The following is a 23,532-nucleotide window of genomic DNA, read 5'->3' on the forward strand; positions in this document are numbered from 1 at the left end:
TACACAGAACCGTGAGAGAGAGAGAGAGAGAGAGAGAGAGAGAGAGAGAGAGAGAGAGAGAGAGAGAGAGAGAGAGAGAGAGAGAGAGAGAGAGAGCAATCAAAACACAACCCAGTCACCTCCATGGTAGTTCGAAAACTCAGAAACTGACATCGATTGTCGAAGGCATGCCTGCGGTGCATAACTCTGGAAAAGTTGTCGTAGCTGGGAACCCGTTGAGATCCATTCCAACGCCAAAAAAATAATCAGAAGAGTTACCGTGAAGTCAAATCAAACGTTATGTTTTCTCATTTGGTTATTTGCTTTGGCTTTAAGTGTATTGCTTCGATTGATAGCTGAATCTGCTTGCAACCGTGCTGTTTAAGACTGTTCGAACTGTCGTCTGCTAGACGGGCTTGTGTGAATCCGAGTCGAATCAACTACGGGGTTCAGCGACAAATGAGGGAGTGGCATCAAAATGAAAAGAAGAAGACGAAAAGAAGTTGGAGATACAGTTAAGATATATGGGGAAGAGAAGAGGATGTGAGGTGTTAGATGTATCCAACCTTAGGTGTTCAAACTCAAGACCGGGACAAAGTAGAAAGCGATGTACCGCGACCGACTCTCAGTGCCGACATACAACTTCCAAGCTTTATTGCTTAACGTCTACAACAGGCGAAGCATTGAAGCTTTGGCTCACCTAAACCCGACGACTGAATATGTAAGTGATCCACGTGTGAAAACCGAAACAGAACAGCGCGATGACAGCCAACATTTCTATCCCCGACTGACAAACAGTAACACTGCATGCGAACTGACTTGGGTCAACGATCAAACCAGCACGGCCCAAACTGAATTTGTTGCGCTGCCATTATCGTGCGCAATTCTGGTACAAATATAAACCCGGTATGCCGAATTGAGTATAACGAAAGCCGATGTCAAATATACACAGGGTTATTTTAAAATGACTTTCAAAATGTAAAAGCAAATAGCAGACCTTTTTATAAGCAATATGAATGACTGAATGTCCACATACAAGTCGAATGACGCCGTCCATTATGCTGACAAATGGGAACTAGCTTTGCGCATTAATTCATTGACATGAATTTCGACTGCGGAGGCTTTTGGCAAGCTGAAAACAGGCACGGGCAAGTTTTAGTGGAAAAAGAAAGTGTTTTTAATGAAAACGTCGGAGTAATGGGATAAGTAGCTTACACACCTAGTCGTCCTGAATATCTTGCATATTTTCCCGAGGGTCGATTTTCAGGTATTACCGAGCCTTTTCAGTTATTACCTCGCCAAAGGCTCGGTAATACCTGAAAATCGACCCTCGGGAAAATATGCAAGATAATCAGAACTCGGAGTGTGTAACCTATATATCTCCACGCCTAAGCTGGGTGCGAGGTGTGATGTTGTGTACAGGGTTTCCACGTGCGGGATTTTTGCTGGCTTGGCAAAAATCAACTAAAAACTGCATAGACTTGTGACGATAGCGATTGGTCGCTGGAGTCATGTGATGTTTTCGACGAGCTTTGGGACATTGAAACGCCCCATTCGGCATTTACTTTGAGGCGATAAGGTTGTTTCCTCGTCTAAGAGTTGACGGTTTTTTCAACACGTGGTGACATTTTTTATGTCAACGTGCCAGTTCTGCATGTCCAGTAGGGCTCTTAGGACAACGGAGGAGTGACCGCCTTTCGCTGCAAAATTATGTTTCTGACGACGAGGTCGTCAGGTGTTTCGTGACTGCGTGTTGGAGGATTTCAACGCAGAAGAAAACTCAGTACAAGGGTTGTGGCAACTAATTCGTCGACGGGCGAAAGCCATACAAGGAAGCGGGTTCGCTTAAGGAGAGCTACACATTCATAGGCTGTTGAGGTAATAAATCATTATTAAACGCTGTTTGACGAGTCAATGTTTGTGGAATGAAATACTTTCTGTTGTTCTCTCCAGGATAGCGCATAATATGCTCTTTGTGACGCTAAAAGTATAATCTGTATATGGTTTTTGCAGATATGGAGAGAAGGAAGGAAAATGGCTGATTTGTTGTTTTAAAAGTTCGCTGTGCGGGCCACGTGCTCTATGAAATATGTAAGGGTGACATGTTTAAAGGTGGAGTGTGAAGGGTTGCGTGGAATGTTTAGTGCACCGATGCTTTTTGTTGCAGCCTACTTATCGGTGCTGGAGCTGCTGTATGCTGTAACTGGAACATCACCTGCTGTATGCTGTAACCGGAACATCACCTGATGTATGCTATAACCGGAACATCACCTGCTGTATGCTGTAACCGGAACATCACCTGCTGTATGCTGTAACCGGAACATCACCTGATGTATGCTATAACCGGAACATCACCTGCTGTATGCTGTAACCGGAACATCACCTGCTGTATGCTATAACCGGAACATCACCTGCTGTATGCTGTAACCTGGTGTTCTGGTGTTTTGCTGTTGCTGTCGCTGTTCTTCCCTTTTACACTACGTACCTTTTCTGGTAATCTGCGGGGAGGACCTTCAGCGACTGAGTGAGGCGCCTGATATCTCCACTGTTCCCGGCTTGAAGTGAAGTATCGAGGGAGGTGGCGAGATCGTATATAAACAGGCGTCTGAAATTTACACTTTTGTTGATTCTATTTTTTTTTGTGACTGCGAGAGTGGATCGTGGTGGGGATAGCCAGTTAGCAGTAATTGACCGTTCATAATCACCTCAGTTTTGTGATCTATGAAACGTGACAGAGAGAGAGACTCAGACTCAGACTCAGACTCAGACTCAGAACTTTATTACAAAAGGATAAAGGTTTTAGGCAAAGCCTATTCTTCCAACCTGTCCTTTATACAACACATAAAGACAGACGAACATAACAAATAAAAATTCAATCATATAAGATATAGAAATACATTGTATGAATTGCAATACTATATGCAGTTACGGAATTATATAAGGAGAACTCAAAAATTACAAAATTACATTGACATAGTTAAGCCTTTCATTTTGAGAATTAAGTTGCTCAGATGAGCTACACATCCGTTAACACTAGTACAAAATGTTCAACAAAATAACAATCGAACAAGACATTTCATTCACGAATGATGTGTGAACGGGACTGTCTCTTAAACAATTTCACTGAAGTTGCATTTCTTATCTGTTGGGGGAAGGAGTTCCAGAGAAAAGCTCCCGAGAAGGCTAGGCTCGATTTGTAGAGGTCTATGCGAGGTATAGGAGGGATGATTTTTTGGGACCCATATCTTTTTGTGGCATGTTTGAAATGTGATTGCAAATATTTAGGACAGTCGTCATTTAGAATTGTATACATGAACACAGCCTTGTTTAACGTCAACTGATCTTTCAAGGGGAGGAAATTTAGGAGCTTTAGCTTTTCATCCGTGGACCTATTCAAATCATGCAGAATAAGTTTTGCAGCTCGGCGATGCAGGGAATTGAGTCTTTTTAAATGAACATCACTGCAGTTATCCCAAAGTGTCGAAGCGAAGTTTATATGAGGCATTATGTGGGCGTAATAGAACATTTTGAGTGCTTCAGAATCGGCGTAATGCCTTAATTTTGATAACAGGTACAAATTCTTTGATACTACTTTGCAAATATTACTCAAATGAGTTTGCCATTTCAACTCTTGATCAATGGTAACACCTAATAGTCTATGTTCCTTAACTTGCTGCACTTGAGTTGAACCAACTGACAGTTGTAATAGTAAAGGACTTAACTGGTGTTTTTGTCTCGTGGTTATCACCATACTCTTTGTTTTAATCGGATGAATGATCATTGCATTAGAAACGCACCACTCGGTGATTTCATCCACACTTGTTTGAAGAGAAGAGTTGACGGATTCCAAAGATTTTTGACTGGTGTGAACAGAAGAGTCATCCGCGAAGAACTCACATCTAACTTTTTCATCGGACACATGAAGGGGTAAGTCATTTATATAAATACAGAACAAGATAGGTCCTAATACAGACCCTTGAGGGACACCACTCCTGACAATCTCGTTTGACGAAGTTTTACAGTTAATGGATACATACTGTTTCCGTTGTGAAAGATACGATTCAAAAAAGGCACAGGCGGAGTCGTCTTTTAAATAGCACTTTAGTTTTGTCAGTAGAAGTGAGTGATCTACTAGGTCAAAGGCTTTCTTAAAGTCCAGAAACAACGCTCCCGTTATTTCTGCTTTGTTTATTGAGAGAGAAAGTGAGAGTGACAGTGTGTGTGTGTGTGTGTGTGTGTGTGTGTGTGTGTGTGTGTGTGTGTGTGTGTGTGTGTGTGTGTGTGTGTGTGTGTGTGCGTGTGTGTGTGTGTGTGTGCGTGCGTGCGTGCGTGCGTGTGTGTGTGTGTGTGTGTATGTGTGTGTGTGTGTGTATGTGGGGCTGTGTGTCTGTGTGTGTGTGTGAATCTCTTTGTCTGACTGGCCGTACATATGATAGCCGTATAAAACAAGAAATTCCTCCGAGGTAGGAAAAACACCCCCGTTGGTCAAAGGGAAATAACCATTCTCACTGCCACCAACTGAGAAGGTTATTTCCCTTTGACCATGAATATGTCCCTCTATAATTCCTTGTAGAATCTTAATCCACCAATAACTCCCTAACCGTGTGTTTGACTGGTCCCAATTTTTGTAAGGACCGTCTCCGGAATGTATAGAACCTGTTCACCAAGTTTGGTGACGATCGGTCCGTTCATTCTTGAGATCTATATGCGAACACAGACACACAAACACATCGACCGAAACCTATACACACCCCTATACCGGGGGTGTAATAACTTGTTCTGCTTAGCTCATTAATCTTACTTTCTTTCGGTTACTAATATTTGCCGAGTTCTCTCACATTCTTAATTTTCGTCGAATGTTTAATTGGTATCGTACGTGTTTGTCGGGTCGATTTTAATTCTTCCCTCGTTTCAGCGGTGGTCACGTGACCCCTGTGTAAATAAAATAAAAATCCTTGATCCAAAAAGGGTGCAAGTTTCATGCCTTTAATGGAAGGATACTGTCTTGATCTTTTGTTTAGCTGGGTAAAAAAAAAGTGTTTTGAGATATTTGTTCTGAATTTAGATACAACTATGATAAAAATAACTAAGTAAAAGTTTTGGGTTGCATGAAAGCAAAACCAAAATCAACACACACACACACACACACACACACACACACACACACACACGGACAAGCCTGTCAAGACACAAATGCGTTCAGAAAAACACACGCGCGCACACACACACACACACACACACACACACACACACACACACACACACACACACACACACACACTCCCGCACAGGCACACCTCCGTCATTTCTTTTTGTGTGTGTATGTTCAATCATTCCGAATCACAAAGCACACAAGAAATCGCAGTTTGGTATCGGTCTTGAGAAATGACAAACGCCGGTAGCCCCACCGACAAACATACATTTGGGAGATGGAGATCTCTGGTGGTTAGAAAAGTCAAAGGCGAAACGCATTTGTCTCAAGGTCAAGCGGGTGTAACGACCCACTTTTTTCAACTCTGGGGTTGATAAATCTTTTTTCCCCCTGGAATTCACATATGGTTTGTGTTGACCCTGGGGGTTTATCTTTGGCTTTCTGCTTTCCATTCGTGTTCATATATGTTTCAATTTCAAGCTGGTGTACCGACCCAGTTTTCCCCTCTTGCACCAGACTTCATAAATCTGTCGTTTTTAGAGGTGAGATATACGGTTTGCGGTAACCTTGGGTTATTATTGACTATTATTTCTTTTTTTGTGTGTGGCCATCATTGGATGTAAAGACCCCGTTGTTGCCCTCTGACATCAGGTTTAATCAATCTTCTCTTGTTTGTGTGTTTGTTAAGGGTCAGTAATGGAGTTTTTTCTACCTTGAGGCGCTCATTGGTTGCCCCTTTGTGACTTTGTGGTCGTCATTGTGTACCCTACTCAGAAACCACTTTTGTGGAACAGTTTTGTTTTTAATTATTTAAGCTCAATTCGTGTCGTGTATGTTTTTCATGAAGTGGTTTGTCTTATTTTTATAAATATGTAATTTGTATCTATTTGCTGCAATTGATTGTAATACAATTTCACTGTTATCTTGTTCATTGCGGTGCCTGTTTTTGTCTTGAGACATGATGCCTTATTTGGGATCATCACAGCGTGACCTGTGCTGTTCTTGGAGTTCAGCATTATCAGACTTAAATTGACCTAGTGGAAGATGCTTCATGGGCTGTTTTAAGTCATCATTGGCTGACCATTGGTGCTCTTGGGGTCATCATGATCTGACTTTAATTGACGTAGAGGCGTATATAGAAAAAAGCAAACACACAGACACACACACACATACACACACAGACACACACAAACACACACACACACATATACACACAGACACACAGACACAGACAGACAGACACACACACACACACACACACACACACACACACACACACACACACACACACACACACACACACACACACACAGATCTTCGAGGCCGGGCTGTATTGCTCTTGGGGGCCGGCCATCATGATCTGACCAAAATTGACCTGGTGGGCTATGTTGGGGTCATCATGGGCCGATCTGTGCTGGTTTTGTGGTAATCACATGACCTGGTTTGCTTTAGTCAATCGCTCTGACGCGCAAAATGTACAGGAAATCTCAGTCTGGCATCAGAATTGTGGGGTGACAAACGCGAGTAACGCCACAGAGACACATACACTGGGGAGCCGATGATCGGTGGTAGCTTGGAAGAGTCAACAGCGAAACTGATTTGTCTCAAGGCCACGAGGGTGTAATGACCCACTTGTCCCCCTCTTCTTCTTCTTCTTCTTCTTCGATTCTTCTTTGTTCATGGGCTTAGACTCCCACGTTCACTCATGTTTTTAGCACGAGTGGATTTTTACGTGTATGGCCGTTTTTACCCCGCCATTCCGGCAGCATACGCCGATTTCGGGGGAGGCATGCTGGGTATTATCGTGTTTCTATAACCCACCGAACTCTGACATGGATTACAGGATCTTTTCCGTGCGCACTTGGTCTTGTGCTTGCGTGTACACACGAAGGGGGTTAAGTCACTTGCAGGTCTGCACATAAGTTGACCTGGGAGATCGGAAAAATCTCCACTCTTAACCCACCAGGCGGCAGCGACCGGGATTCGAACTCACGACCTCCCGATTAGTAGGCCGACGTCTTACCACCACGCCACTGCGCCCGTCGTGTCCCCCTCTGACACTCTGCTCAATACAGCTTTTCTACAGGTCAAGTTTTGGTCTGTTTTGGAACTTGGGATTGACCTAGGAATCAATAGAATAGCCTGTAGTTGCAACATTGAAATCAGCTGTCCGGACCATACAGTTTTGACCTTGGAATCATCAAGGGTAAGTTGTCGGGGTGTTTTTTTAATCCAATAATCGGTCAGAGCTGTCCCATTTTAATCAATGAATTATTTTGTGTTTACCCCCACGACGAAAGTAAAAGGGAAAAGACGTTTTCCGGAAATAACTCTGTCACGATTTTCGACGTTCTGGAGGAGTAGGAACCCCTACCCCTGTTCCGCAGTCAGGTTTTTCACAACATCCGGAACATTAAGTTCCACGCTTCCGATCGGCTCTAATTTGCGATTGAGACGAGCACCTAACTGTGCTGTATATGCTATGCGGCGTGCGCTAGATCTGATACCATGTTCTTTCGAAAATATAATCATCGGAGCCACCTATCGCCCCAGATGGCTTGCTGGTCACTGGAAGTGTTCGCTAAGCATGTGTGTTTTCCTAAACTCACGTGACCTCAAGCCAAACCCACGTGACCTCGATCAAAACACGTTGTGATACGTACCAGCGCTTCTGTCCACAACAGATTCTGAACTCCGATGAACTCGTGAACGCTGATTTTTACAAGAAAAGCGTATCATATTGTGCGCGCGCTGCATGGCATACGCATCGGAGTTGGTTGTTCGTCCCGATCGAGGGGTACAGCCCGTCGGAGGCGTGGAGCGTGTTCCGGAAGTTGTGAAAAACCTGACTGGGGTAAAGGGGCTCCCACTCCTCCAGACCGCTGATAATCCTGATAGAGTAATTTTCGAAAATCGTCTATTGGCGTTAATGAAGGCTATACATAGCTATTAGTACTGGTTTTAGAACGATAAATACATCTTTGAAAAGACAGGATTCGGCGCCAAAATACCACATTGCCGCCCTGTCCTCTGTGGTCTTTCCAACAACATAATTATCATGTAGTCATGCAGCCGAAAGCAAAATCAGGGCCGAGCAATACATTCCATGAGAATGTCAAAACAAAATCAAGACTGATTAATAGATGGGGTAATGATGCCAATTAATGTACAGCCTACTGATCAACATGTGCGCTAATGATGCGAATTGGGGTAGATTGATCCAAATGTGTGCTAACGAAGCCCATTTGTGTACATCCCACTGAGGACGAAGTGAATCCATTATAAGCACTATACGTCCTCGATGTTTGATAAGATGCTGAAAGCTTGTATGACAGCTTAGCATGCCGTCACTGTCGAAGTGAAGAAGTACGCGGGAAGAGGAAAAATCCTGTCTGTATGCTTTACTGCGTGTGGTGTACGATTCGATGCAGTGAACTTTTAAGATGCCATCAATTGAAGTTGGTTTAGTTCTTTCTTCGTACTTCTCTCTTTGTTCAGAACCATGCTCGTTTTAGTTCTTCTTTTTTACATTTAGTCAAGTTTTGACTAAATGTTTTAACATGGAGGGGGAATCGAAACGATGGTCGTGGTGTATGTGCGTGTGTGCGTGCGTGTGTGCGTGCGTGTGTGTGTGTGTGTGTAGAGCGATTCAGACTAAACTACTGGACCGATCTTTATGAAATTTGACATGAGAGTTCCTGGGTATGAAATCCCCGAACGTTTTTTTCATTTTTTTGATAAATGTCTTTGATGACGTCATATCCGGCTTTTCGTGAAAGTTGTCACGCCCTCATTTTTCAACCAAATTGGTTGAAATTTTGGTCAAGTAATCTTCGACGAAGCCCGGACTTCGGTATTGCATTTCAGCTTGGTGGCTTAAAAATTAATTTATGGCTTTGGTCATTAAAAATCTGAAAATTGTAAAAAAAAAAAAAAAAATTTTATAAAACGATCCAAATTTACGTTTATCTTATTCTCCATCATTTGCTGATTCCAAAAACATATAAATATGTTATATTCGGATTAAAAACAAGCTCTGAAAATTAAATATATAAAAATTATTATCAAAATTTTTTTTCGAAATCAATTTAAAAACACTTTCATCTTATTCCTTGTCGGTTCCTGATTCCAAAAATATATAGATATGATATGTTTGGATTAAAAACACGCTCAGAAAGTTAAAACGAAGAGAGGTACAGAAAAGCGTGCTATCCTTCTCAGCGCAACGAATACCCCGCTCTTCTTGTCAATTCCACGGGCACTGTCTTTGCCACGGGCGGTGGAGTGACGATGCTACGGGTATATGGTCTTGCTGCGTTGCGTTGCGTTCAGTTTCATTCTGTGAGTTCGACAGCTACTTGACTAAATATTGTATTTTCGCCTTACGCGACTTGTTCTCACTTACTTTCTGGCACTCTTTTTTTTCATCGTAAATTCTGTTCATTTCTTTTTTTCTTTTTCGTGTTTAAATTACAAAAACGCGTAAAAATCATCAATGTAAATAGAAAGCACCCGAGGTACATGCGTGACCAGCCTTGCCAAAGCTAATGGCAGTTTCGTTGGGGGAATTTCCGAAGCACGAGCGTTCGTGTGTTCTGTGTTTACGCTGTCAATTCTGCGAGTCAGATGTAACTGAGTGGTTCCGGGGTCTCTCTTATGAAAGACAGGGCGTGATTTAAGTGTTTATACCGTGCGAATCGTCTCATTGATTGCGACAGAAAGATAACAAACAGACAAGCAAAAATAAAAAACAAAACAAAATCACACACACACACACACACGCCCACACACACACACACACACACACACACACACACACACACACACACACACACACACACACACAAGCAACACACTAGCCAACCAATCAAAACTAAAAACCAATGTTATGTATTTATTTTTTTTTGTTTTATTTACGAGGATTTATATCGCGCACGTATCTCACCACACATGGCGACTCAAGGCGCATGTTACCTATTAATGCCGTGTGAGATGGAATGTTTTACACAATATATAACGCATTCACATATATGTACCTAAAAGAAGTAAAAACACGTTGGAAAAAAAGAGAAAAAAAACACACACACACAGAGAACAAATGGAAATCCACATAGTCATCGAACAAACCAACCAACCAACCAACCAAGAGAACGCGAGATGCATCTTCAACCTTTCTGCACCAATGGGTCTTCACGTGTCTTCGGTGATCGTGAGTCTGCGCACTCTGGCCCACCTCGTGCACAGATCACTGGGGTCCCATGCGATCGCTCAAAGCTACACCGTTTCAAACGTGCATGCCTTTATTCCCATGTCTGTCGCCATATCTACCAGCACAGAACTGTCCAGTCTGTTACACGGGATAAGAGTTTCCTTCGACTTGAACACATACAACAAATCAACAGCCAGTTCTCAATCTCCACTTCTTACATTGAAGCTAAGACCCTTCTGAAACGGAAGTCAAAACCTGAATGGAAGGAAAAGAACAACAACTACAGCCCACAGAAAGACCAGATCACGTTAAAATGACCACCTCCTTGAGCGAGTTCAAAAATTATTTGTCAAGTGCTGATTTTAAAGTACCATGCCATTATTATTCTGGAGAAAGACTTGAACAAGTACATCATTGCAGATTGCGTATTGGTATGAGTGATTTGAATTTTGATTTATGTAAGCGGCACCTTAAGGATTGCTCTCAATGCGAGTGTGGTTATCCCAGCGAGACTGCTGAACATTACTTATTGCATTGTCCCTTGTATAGAGATATAAGATTATTGTCCATTGATACTTTGACAAATGATTATAAGTATATCGAAATATTATTGAAAGGCATCCCGCAATATTCACGAAATGTCAACCAGACCATATTCATAACTGTACAGGACTATATTAGACAGACGGGCAGGTTCCGTAAATGAGCCTCTATACTACACTCATTACATTTATTAGACACTGTCATGCGACTTGCTGCCTGACAAATTTTTCCCCATAACCTCTCTCATGTTCTTTTGTTGTTTTCCGACTTATCAATTATGTCTCGATTTATGCGCAATGTAGTGACTTTTCCTCAGATCACAATACGCATTAACTATGTGCGAGTGTCTTATGTGCACTTATTACAATTGAAAAAATCCCCTCAAATATTGGCGCTCCAAGTCTTCTTCTTCTTCTTCTTTTTCCCTTAAGCTAGCTACTAGCTAGCTGCCCTTTCCCCACCTCCTGTATCACCAACCCCTTCCCATTTTCTGCTTGTTTGTGTATCTGTTTTGTCTTTTGTTTTGTTTTTCGTTTCCTGAAATGAGCTAATGTACGTATTCCGCCATCATGCTAACCTTTGTTTTGTAATTACTATGATTGCTTAAAATAAGCATTATATGCTTGAGTATGTAATCATCCATGCATTGTTCTTGTCATGATTAAAATTGAATAAAGTTTTGTTTAAACCAAAGACCAGATCAACTCGCTGGACAGGAGTCAGACCACCATTCTTCGCCTGCCTGCGCGCTGGTCACGGTGGGCTGAACAAACACCTCAAGAGACTGGGACTCCGTGACACAGCCCAATGTGAGTGCGGCTCAGAGGAGCAAACCCCTGAGCACATTCTACAGATCTAGACATGCCCACATGTGGAGACAGCACGCCAGCACTACTGACCAGAAGACACCAGCCTGGGCACCAAGCTCTACAGACACCTGGAGACAGCACGCCAACACTACTGACCAGAAGACACCAGCCTGGGCACCAAGCTCTGGGGACCCGCTGCCGAACTGCTGATGACTGCGGACTTCATGGCAGCCACCGACCTGACGATATGACGGCCATGAATATCGAACGCAGAAGAAGAAGAAGAAGAAGAACAGCTTGACTGCTTGCTTTCCATAGTGGGCTTCAGGTTGGATGGGTTGGATGTATGTTATCACTGACACATGTGTCAATCTGCTAAATTAATTCGGGTGAAACTTCTCTTTCTGCACAGAATGTAGCAACGTTATTGATTTTATTTGTTTGAATCCAAGTGTAAGAAAACTACTTCCTGCAACACTGTTGACCTTGCCGTACAACTGTTTCTATTGGATGCAGTCCCTGCACTGGGCACAGCTTGTCGTTTGAGGTGGAGGTGGTGTGATGGATTAAGTCATACTATGACATCCTATGGTGTGTTATTTTAAAAATTTATTAGTATTTGCATTTTTATTAGTCCACAAATTGCTGATCTTCTGGCGCTGTAACGAAATGTATTTTGCATCGAAGTTGGGGAGCGGTTGGATCCTATCTCACTTAACGTCTTCTGGTTTAATAGGATGCTGTGCTTAGCAAGAGATATCCCGTGTCTGCAGCATTGGCTACGTTAGTTCCTGTAGTTTACTTTTTCTATAAAAAATCTCTTTGTTTTCTGATGTCGCTTCCTATCATGATGCTTCCTTTCATTTTGAGTCTCTGTAGCATTCATTAACTACTGTAAAATGAGTCTCAGGGGTTTGATTAGACCTACTCTTTCAGCAGTCTTAGTGGTCTTCTGGGACTTTCAGCTTTGTTAGACCGATGCGTTGTTGGGGAAGGTCAGTGACTAAAAGCCCGGGTTTTATTCTGCCCATCCGTTTCCTCTGCAAATCGCCTCGGGTGGCGTCTGGGTTGTCCATTCATGGCAGCACACGCCGTGTTTTCCTGTTATCCCTTGAGAATGTAGCTATACAAATACCGACTTGCCGCTTAGACCTCTGTGGCCGGAGGCGGTGGGTGTACCGTTCAAGACCATTTTTCTGTGATGGCCCTACCTACACGGTGCTGTCTTGTCGATGAACATCTGCTGTGTCTACTTTCTGATGGTGGGGCAAAGGCACGCACGCAAAATAAGGATTGTCCAAGAAAGTCAATTAGCTTCCCAAGTGTCATTTAAACACAACAGGTGGACAGCTGATAAAAAAAACAAATGTTGGTTTGTTTATTCCAATCTAACTTTTGTGGCTTTTAAATTGACAATTACCGTTTACTACCTTGTACGCGCCCAGTATCGAGCAAACGCCCACGCCCTACTTCAGGATAAAAACTGTGTTTTGGGTATATTGCCTTGTAAACGCCCACCCCACATGTTCCGAAGGTGTCCAAAAAAACACAGTGACTATAGTCGGTTCTAAACGTCTTCTCAAAATACAGAGATATCAGTCTTTCTAGTGAATAATGACAAAATGCTGATATGCAGACACACCGTTGAGCTGCAGTCTCTGGATAGCCAGGCCAAAGTTGGACGAGATTTAAGAGACTCATTAAAGGTTTAAGAGGTCCACCTTTGGGGTTTTAAAGTGAACGGACTGGGTTTTTTTTTAATACGCTGTGTTTGTCACGCATCTTACCCCGATTTTGCTAGAATATTTTGATCAGCACAAATGAACTGACTACAATTATGGTAATTCGGTGTGTGCAAGTTTATGATAGTGTTCAGATACACGCGCTGCTGTTCGTTACGCTGGATTTACGAAGTAAATCTTGAGTCATCATTGTCATTAGCGATATGAGCATGTGTTCTATATATTGTAACAGATGAGACTTTAACCTGAACATTTGCAGATCTAACTTTCGTAATGAGAAACATGTGATACAGATCTAAAAGTGTTTTTCGTCGATGCAGGTGAAGGAACTCTAATTTCAAGGTCGACAATGACTGGAAGATTTGTGGACAAATGCCATGATATTAACTGTGTTAAAATGTACTTACCAGAAAATGCACACAGTTCGTAGCAGGATACTTTCGTTGACCAGTTCATATAGTTTTTATTCGGAATCGCATTTGTATCATGAGAACGCGATCGATACGAACACAATGGAACATAATCTTCTCTTGGACGACGCCATTTTAGATGACGTGTTGCACGAGATCTCATCGGAAAAGAACGATGAATGATTGTTGTTTTATACTATGTGCATGTAATTATTACTTTATGCATTTTAGAATTGATTCATTATTGATAAGATAATGATTGAGTGAAAGGAAATAGAGATTTAGTTAGGTAAGATAAATTGTTTGTACGTTGTTAGAGGTTACCTAGAGAAACGTAAACAAACACTTTCGATCACCTTGACTCTAAGACGATCGAGAGCGTCGGTTCGTTACTAAAGGTACAAGACAGACAAACGCAAGGAGAAGAAAGGTATGCTGTGTATGTTGTTAGGACATGTATTGGGGTAACGTAGACAAACAGGGGAGATCGTTATAGACGATCGAAACGTTAGTGGTAGCTAAAGGTAACAGGTAAACAAACAAGGAAGGGGATAAATAGAGAAGGGAAAGGAGAAATCGAGGTGATTTATAGGCTATGTGAGATGATCCTTTTGACTATATTGGGCTTGGAGATGATTCTTTGGCTATGCTGGTTTTATGCTTAAATGGTCTTTGACTACGTCTTCTTCTGGGTTCGTAGCAGTTTAACTGACAGAGGGAAATTCGGAGCAGTTTAACTGACAGAGGGAAATTCGGAGCAGTTTAACTGACAGAGGGAAATTCGGAGCAGTTTAACAGACAGAGGGAAATCTGGAGCAGTTTAATGGACAGACGATAATTCGGAGCAGCTTAACAGGCAGGAGGGAATTCCGAGCATAAGATGAAGTTTTAGCAGTCTAACGATGTGGGCGGTCAACTGACGTTTTCCTGGCTGATTCATTACCAGAGATATTGTATGTCATTCTTACTTTATGTGTGAATGAATGTTGCCTTGAGATTCGAATTTATTGCCATGAGATAATCAGATAATTAAATCTGAGTCTTGAAACCTGCAACAATTTGTGTTTTCCTTTTTATTCATCATCATCACTAACATTTGTTTTACACACAACAACAATCCAAGAGAGCAATCCGCTTTCGTTACAATATCTATAATGCAAAGGGATTGTTATGGTTAGTTTCCATGTTTCATTCTGGCGAGGCACTTGCACACACACGAACGCGACTGTGTCACATAGAAAGAGACATAGAAGAAATAGACATGTTTGCACAAAAACATATCCTGCTACCATTCTCATACCAAGTGATCAAATCCCGCTGGGGTTTTTTCACGAGGAACAGATTCTTCAAAAGGTACAGTGCCTAATAAACGCCCACTCCCTACCTTTGAGCGAAATTGGTGCCAAAAGGGGGTGGGCGCTTAAGGGGGGTGGGCGCTAACAAGGTATTTTATGGTATTTGGCATGAACTTAGAGACAAGATCAGTTTTCTGATTTACGTTCAGCCTTTAAAGTTGGTAACGAGAAAGCTGGCTTTCGAAGAAAAGAACCCGCTGTGCTAAAAGACCGAGAAAATACCACATTCCGCACTTAAACCAAAGTGCACCGCGTGCACGTTCGTCATCAATCACTGATGTGTAATCTACGGTGGTTAAACAAGAAGAAGAAGAGAGAGAGAGAGAGAGAGAGAGAGAGAGAGAGAGAGAGAGAGAGAGAGAGAGAGAGAGAGAGAGAGAGAGAGAGAGAGAGAGAGAGAGAGAGAGAGAGAGAGAGAGAGAGACTGCGAGAGAGAGAGAGAGAGGGAGAGAGAGAGAGAGAGAGAGATTGAGAGAGCGAGAGAGAGAGAGCGAGAGAGATAGAGAGAGCGAGAGCGAGAGAGAGAGAGAGGGAGAGATAGAGAGAGAGAGAGAGCGAGAGAGAGCGAGAGAGAGAGAGAGGGAGAGAGAGAGAGAGAGAGAGAGAGAGAGAGAGAGAGAGAGAGAGAGAGAGAGACAGAGAGGAGCTGAAGGGTGTCCGTGACTCCACAAGAAAACTAATTAAAGTTTAAAGGCGCAAGAAGGATCTTCATGCATAAGAGTAATGAAGCTTTGCAGGATATCCGCCACTGTGCGTGAAGAGCCTCTCTGTCTCTGTCTCTGTATCTGTCCCTGTATCTCTCTGCCTCTGTCCCCACCTCTCTGTCACTGTCAATGTTACTGTCTCTGTATCTGGCTCTGTTTATCTGTCAGTCAGTCGGTCGGTTGGTGGGTTGGTCTGTCTGTCTGTCTTTTAAAACTTTTAAAAAACCAACGATGCGACAGCGCACACTTTTTTTCCTGAATATACGTTAATAACAATTATTCCCTTACAAGATTCTGACTGGTAATAACTCATTGTCGCAGAATAAAAAAAACTGTTCCTGGGAGATCATGCAGTATGCAAAAGGATGGAGAGAGAGAGAGAGCCAAGATAACTATTTGTTGTTGTTGTTACAAAAGTGTGTTTTTATATCAAGCCGTCGCCCGATGAGGGTACGTTACATTGCGAGAAGCAATATCAAAACAGTAAGTCAATCCCTCGGCCTGAAACAGAAACATCTTGTTCTTCTCACCTGCAGTCTCGTGTTCCTATTTAGAGTGTATGTGAAAAGGATTACACTACAACACTCTAAACCTGCAGTCTCGTGTTCCTATTTAGAGTGTATGTGAAAAGGATTACACTACAACACTCTAAACCTGCAGTCTCGTGTTCCTATTGAGAGTGTATGTGAAAAGGATTACACTACAACACTCTAAACCTGCAGTCTCGTGTTCCTATTGAGAGTGTATGTGAAAAGGATTACACTACAACACTCTAAACCTGCAGTCTCGTGTTCCTATTGAGAGTGTATGTGAAAAGGATTACACTACAACACTCTAAACCTGCAGTCTCGTGTTCCTATTTAGAGTGTATGTGAAAAGGATTACACTACAACACTCTAAACCTGCAGTCTCGTGTTCCTATTGAGAGTGTATGTGAAAAGGATTACACTACAACACTCTAAACCTGCAGTCTCGTGTTCCTATTGAGAGTGTATGTGAAAAGGATTACACTACAATACTCTAAACCTACAGTCTCGTGTTCCTATTGAGAGTGTATGTGAAAAGGATTACACTACAACACTCTAAACCTGCAGTCTCGTGTTCCTATTGAGAGTGTATGTGAAAAGGATTACACTACAACACTCTAAACCTGCAGTCTCGTGTTCCTATTGAGAGTGTATGTGAAAAGGATTACACTACAATACTCTAAACCTACAGTCTCGTGTTCCTATTGAGAGTGTATGTGAAAAGGATTACACTACAACACTCTAAACCTGCAGTCTCGTGTTCCTATTGAGAGTGTATGTGAAAAGGATTACACTACAACACTCTAAACCTGCAGTCTCGTGTTCCTATTGAGAGTGTATGTGAAAAGGATTACACTACAACACTCTAAACCTGCAGTCTCGTGTTCCTATTGAGAGTGTATGTGAAAAGGATTACACTACAACACTCTAAATAGGAACACGAGACTGCAGGTGAGAAGAACAAGATGTTTCTGTTTCAGGCCGAGGGATTGACTTACTGTTTTGATACTCATTTGTGCATAGTTATAACCTTTTTTTTTGTATGTGTGAAGTGATTGACTTGCTGGGTTAGTCAGATTGTTGATGGAATAACTATGCACAAATGAGTAGCACAGTGCTAGCAGCCACATCACCCACGTGACTGCTGAGAAGGGGACACCATTTTTCGCACTTCATGCGATTCCTAGACTTTTTCTTTTTCGACTTTTTCTTCTTAATAAATTGCAGGCACTGCTAAGACTCAGAATCGCCGATGATATTCTTGCATGGATAATGGATGACTTGGCAAACGAGCGCTCACAATTTGCATGAAAGTAGCAAAGGGTTCATAGGCCGTGGTTTTTATCACCACACAAACAACAAAAAAGCTGCTTCTGCTGTATGCAATTTTAGTGTGATTTATACCGTTCCGTGTCTCAAGGGGTGACATTGTAATTTCCCCGTGAAGAATACATCCGGTTTTTTTCCTCTTTTACACATTGGTTTTTTTTTTTAGCTTTTGTTGTTTTTATTACATTTAGTCAAGTTTTGACTAAATGTTTTAACATAGAGGGGGAATCGAGACGAGGGTCGTGGTGTATGTGTGTGTGTGTGTGTGTGTGTGTGTGTGTGTGTGTGTGTGTGTGTGTGTGTGTGTGTGTGTGTGTGTGTGTGTGTGTGTGTGTGTGTGTCTGTGTGTCTGTGTCTGTGTCTGTGCGTGTGTGTGTGTAGAGCGATTCAGACCAAACTACTGGACTGATCTTTATGAAATTTGACATGAGAGTTCCTGGGAATGATATCCCCGGACGTTTTTTTCTTTTTTTCAATAAATACCTTTGATGACGTCATATCCGGCTTTTTGTAAAAGTTGAGGCGGCACTGTCACACCCTCATTTTTCAATCAAATTGATTGACATTTTGGCCAAGCAATCTTCGACGAAGGCCGGACTTCGGTATTGCATTTCAGCTTGGTGGCTTAAAAATTAATTAATGACTTTGGTCATTAAAATCCTGAAAATTGTACCCAAAACAAAAATAATTCTAAAACGATCCAAATTTACGTTCATCTTATTTTTCATCATTTTCTGATTCCAAAAACATATAAATATGTTAAATTTGGACTAAAAACAAGCTCTGAAAATTAAAAATATAAAAGTTATGATCAAAATTAATGTTTCGAAATCAATTTAAAAACACTTTCATCTTATTCCTTGTTGGTTCCTGATTCCAAAAACATATAGATATGATATGTTTGGATAATAAACACGCTCAGAAAGTTAAAACGAAGAGAGGTACAGTAAAGCGTGCTATGAAGCACAGCGCAACCGCTACCGCGCCAAACAGGCTCGTCACTTTCACTGCCTTTTGCACTAGCGGCGGACTACGTTCAATTTCATTCTGTGAGTTCCACAGCTTGACTAAATGTAGTAATGTCGCTTTACGCGACTTGTTGTTGTTTTGTTTGCTTGCTGACTCTCTCTCTCTCTCTCTCTCTCTCTCTCCCTCCCTCCCTCCCTCCCTCCCTCCCTCCCCCTCCCTCCTCCCCCCCCTCCCTCCCTCCCTCCCTCCCTCCTCTCTCTCCCCCTCTCTCTCTCTCTCTCTCTCTCTCTCTCTCTCTCTCTCTCTCTCTCTCTCTCTCTCTCTCTCTCTCTCTCTCTCTCTCTCTCTCTCTGATTTGGTTGCTGCTTTTCCAATTGACAGTACGAAATGCACTGATGTTTATCACTGGCGCGTTGAGATTCAGTAAGCCAAGGTCACTAATGCCTCCCTTGAGAGCTTCTAACAAAATGTAGTGATGGTAAAAATGCTCAAAGTTCAGAAGTGTTCAACAAAACAAGCCAACCGAAAAAAAAACTCATAGAAACTAAGAATATACAAATCATTTTTATCTCTCATCTTTAAAAATGTAGCAGTTTTCCTACTCTATATGGTTTTAATTGCTCACATCATTAGCCGGCGGAAAACCGTAAAGATTGTGGGTAGGAACAAAATATATTATCTAAACAGATATGACTACTGTCTGTGCGTGCACTTTCTCTAACTTTTACCCTGATGTCTAAATTTGCCTCGCGTTGTGTTTTGTACCCTAGTGCCTGCACTTCTCATCTTAAAGTGTCTATGATCAGCATCAGAATAGACCAATTCCGAAAATAACTCTGTCAGGTTTGTGTGGGTTGTGAAAGAGTGAATGCCCTTGCATTTTACTCGGACAAACATTGGAGGGGCCAATCACTAGCGAGGGGTGTGTCGGAAACACGTGGACAGGAGCACGTGTGAAGTTATTTGTCCTTGTAAAAGCAAGGGTATTCACTCTTTCACAACCTTACAATCCCGACGGACTCATTTCCGAACATCGTCTATTGGAGCTTATGAAAGTTTCATGGCAATTATCAGATAATTGCACTGAAGACATCTGTGATTTTATCCCACTGTCTTGTCTGCCCATCTATGTGAACGTCTCTTTCTCTATCTCTGAACTCTGTGTGAATGCTTTGCAGATTACAATAAGGAATGCAGAGATGTTTATCATTGTTCCTTTCAGATGCAAAAACGTTTACGTCCCAGAAACAAACGACTCTCAAGAGACCCTCTGCAAAATGCACTGGTGCTACCGCCCTTGGGTAATAAAGTATGCACGTTCGACTGCGTCTTTCTCCCCGATCTCTTCTTCTTCTTCTTCTGCGTTCGTGGGCTGAAACTCCCACGTACACTCGTGTTTTTGCACGAGTGGAATTTTACGTGTATGACCGTTTTTACCCCGCCATTTAGGCAGCCATACGCCGCTTTCGGAGGAAGCATGCTGGGTATTTTCGTGTTTCTATAACCCACCGAACTCTGACATGGATTACAGGATCTTGTTCGTGCGCACTTGGTCTTGTGCTTGCGTGTACACACGAAGGGGAATAAGCCACTAGCAGGTCTGCACATAAGTTGACCTGGGAGATCGGAAAAATCTCCACACTTAACCCACCAGGCGGCCGCGGCCGGGATTCGAACCCTCGACCTTCCGATTAAGAGGCCGACGTCTTACCACCCCGCCACAGCGCCCGTCTCTCCCCGATCCATAAAGTTGATTTTGCATATTGACGTTAGAGTCTGTAGTTATTAGATCAGTTTAGCAAAACATTTCACACTGCACACAAAAGAGCGAGGCTGTAGATTGTTGACCTGTGTCAAATTGCAAGTTCTTATCCCACATAAACAGCCTGTGCGTACATATCTATGTTCATTTACAATATCACTCTACAAAAAGTAAGAAGTCTTATACACGAACCTTTCTCCTGCGTTTAAAAAAATAAATAAATATACATACTTTTCTTAGCTTTCCTAATCAGAAAGTAATCAGCACAACGTTAGGAAAGCCTCGGGTCCGGATGGTGTTTCGACTGCTGCTCTTAAGTGTTGCTCTGATCAGTTTGCACCCGTGTTCACAGACATTTTTAATGAGTCCTTAGAGAAACATTCTGTCCCCCGTTGTTTTAAGTCGTCTGTGATAGTCCCTGTCCCCAAGAAACCCCGTGTCGCCCAGCTTAATGACTACCGCCCAGTCGCACTCACATCAGTGGCCATGAAGGTTTTTGAGCGGATCGTTCTGTCCTACTTAAAGGCATGCACTGGTGCCTCACGTGACCCTCTCCAGTTCGCTTATCGGGCAAACAGATCGGTTGAGGACGCTGTAGCGCTAGGTCTGTTCCACATCCTGCGTTCATACGCTAGAATCTTATTTCTCGATTTTAGTAGTGCTTTTAATACAATTATCCCCCACATGCTGTTTGACAAGCTGTCAGCCATGAACGTACATCCGTCCATCTGTCATTGGGTTTTAGACTTTCTCTTAGACCGTCCACAGGTAGTCAAGGTGAACGGTTCATACTCTTGCTCAGCCACGCTGAACACAGGGACGCCCCAGGGGTGTGTGCTTTCTCCACTTTTATTCACACTTTTCACGAACGACTGTGTATCATCAGATCCATCTGTGCTGGTTCTGAAGTTTTCAGATGACACGACAGTTGAGGGGCTGATTTCCAACGATGATGAAAGTGTGTATAGAGAGGAGGTGGAACAGTTGGTTGGCTGGTGCTCTGACAACAACTTAGAGCTCAATGTCTCTAAAACCAAAGAAATGATTGTAGATTTTAGAAAGAACAAACTCGCACTCACCCCTTTAGAGATCAACGGTGAAAGTGTTGAGCAGGTCGACTCCTTTAGATTTTTAGGCACAATCATCTCGAGCGACCTCACATGGGACAAAAACACAGAGCCCATCATCAAGAAGTGTCAGCAGAGGCTTCACTTTCTTAGACAGCTGAAGAGCAGGACTTCTCGTTTCAGAAACAGTTTCTTTCCTGAGGCAGTCCTTGCGGCCTCAATGGTGGATCGTTCTTAGAGATCTGTTAGATTTGTGATATGTGTCAGTTAAAGTTTTGAAAGGGATCGAGTATCCTTAAATGAAATATCTTAATTGATGTAAGGGTTGTGTCCTTTGAATAACTGTGTTAGCATGTACTCGGATTTATTATATTGATGACTATATTTTTAGATATGATTTTAGGGAATTCATTTATCTTTATCCATGTAACCTGTGATTACTCCTGTCAAATTGGTGTCCTGTCAAATTGGTGCTAAAAGAACAACCAGTCCGTTTTGAACTGTCTGGTTGGTGTACACATGTAAATAGGCCCAGTGAAATTGAACACTTTATCTGTACATATTTATTATGATATAATATGCGTGTGGAAGGAGTGTGAAGTTTGGATGCATACACCATAACAAAATCCTGTGCTTTGCATTTGGTAAATAAACTGTTTGACTTTGACTAGAATTTGACCGTTGTCCAACCGGAAGTACGCTTTTATGCCATGTACAACCCTAGGTTGATCAAGGGTGGTTTACAAGATTGTCTACCCGAGAAGAAGGTCGCCTTTACACAAGGGCCTATTTCCTACAGTTGTTTTTGAAGAAAATCTACAACATTCGTTGCTGTCGTATTCACATAAAACCAGATTTTATCGTTGTGCTCACTTTACATGCATCTGTTGTCTGAGACGAAATAGGGTCATCGTAAAAGACAGCGGTAAAGCCAGAGATAAACCTACCTTAAACGATGGGAAGAATAACAGCGACAGAGATGAGCCCCCACTAAACGAGAAGAAAAGAAAGGAGCAAATGGCTGTTAGCAGACAATCAGAAGGATTACATACTGAGCACGTAGTCTTGAACAGAAATAAAAAGTCGATTTTCTCCTTTTTTTCCCCCCCGTCGAACGCTCAAGAAGAAAGACAAGACGAAGAAGCTATTATTTCCTTCCAGATGACTGTATATATATGGTTTGCATAAAATTCAAAGTAAGTGTCTCGTGTTTTGGATAAATTCGTCGTTCCTTCTGGTTCTTCCTTCGTCGTATTAGTTGTAGCAATTTAGCAGAAGCGGCATGGTAGCAGCAGTAATAGTCGTAGTAGTGGAAGTGGTGGTGGTAGCAGTAGTAGTAGAAGTAGTTGTATTACCAATAGTAATAGTAGTAGTAGTAGCAGTAGTAGTGGTAGTAGTACACGATGTAGTAGTAGAAGTAGTAGTAGAAATAGTAGTAGAAGTAGTAGTAGTAGTGGAAGTGGTGGTGGTAGCAGTAGTAGTAGAAGTAGTGGTATTACCAATAGTAGTAGTAGTAGTGGTAGTAGTACACGAAGTAGAAGTAGTAGTAGTAGTAGTAGCCGCAGCGGTAATACGGTTGTGACGGCAGTGTTTGGCTTGGGGGCAATTTATTTGTTTAAAGGAACTTGTACCCTTTAGAAATGTGTCCATTAATCATAATTCTAACAAAAGTCTCTATATATGTATTTTTTAGCAATAGGCGTGTCCCCTGTTTTGAGCGAACACTGTTTACGGGGTGGCACTACCGGTGTTTTAAAAACAATTAAAAACAATACACAGCGGCCATAATTTATATTTATTTGAATGAATTTCAACTTCAAAAGCATTGTTTTAGAGTGCAGATTAAAAAAGATCATTGTAAGAAGAATTTGAAGAAAAAAACGTTGGTAATACCAAAACGTACTATAGATGTATCTCGCTCAGCAAGACGGACAATACTACTTTTGTGACAGAACACTTCTTTCTAGGCCTTTGG

At 42.1% G+C, this 23,532-nt stretch overlaps 2 protein-coding genes across 2 annotated transcripts in view; both read left to right on the top strand.

The window, feature by feature from the left end:
* LOC138970387 (uncharacterized) overlaps positions 1-2,226 on the top strand; it is a 35,928-nt gene extending 33,702 nt beyond the window's left edge. The window contains exon 4 of the mRNA XM_070342869.1: positions 2,147-2,226. Coding sequence (XP_070198970.1) covers positions 2,147-2,226 — 80 coding nt within the window. The remainder of the gene's footprint in view (positions 1-2,146) is intronic.
* Positions 2,227-10,288: 8,062 nt separating this feature from the next.
* On the top strand, positions 10,289-21,795 carry LOC138970479 (uncharacterized). The gene is made up of 4 exons (XM_070342966.1): positions 10,289-10,340; positions 11,600-11,692; positions 20,843-21,094; positions 21,377-21,795. Exons 1-4 carry the CDS (start codon positions 10,289-10,291, stop codon positions 21,793-21,795), a joined length of 816 nt encoding a protein of 271 aa, XP_070199067.1.
* Positions 21,796-23,532: the final 1,737 nt, after the last annotated feature.

The sequence above is a fragment of the Littorina saxatilis genome, linkage group LG1 (genome assembly GCF_037325665.1).
Source record: "Littorina saxatilis isolate snail1 linkage group LG1, US_GU_Lsax_2.0, whole genome shotgun sequence".
Lineage (NCBI taxonomy): Eukaryota > Metazoa > Mollusca > Gastropoda > Littorinimorpha > Littorinidae > Littorina > Littorina saxatilis.

Bases quoted from the DNA above. Each gene is read 5' to 3' on its own strand.
- LOC138970479 (XM_070342966.1), top strand. From the start codon at position 10,289: ATGCATCTTCAACCTTTCTGCACCAATGGGTCTTCACGTGTCTTCGGT. The intron at 10,341-11,599 runs GTGAGTCTGCGC...CTCGCTGGACAG, and splicing joins TTCACGTGTCTTCGGTGATC to GAGTCAGACCACCATTCTTC. The intron at 21,095-21,376 runs GTCTGTTCCACA...GTGTATCATCAG, and splicing joins TGAGGACGCTGTAGCGCTAG to ATCCATCTGTGCTGGTTCTG.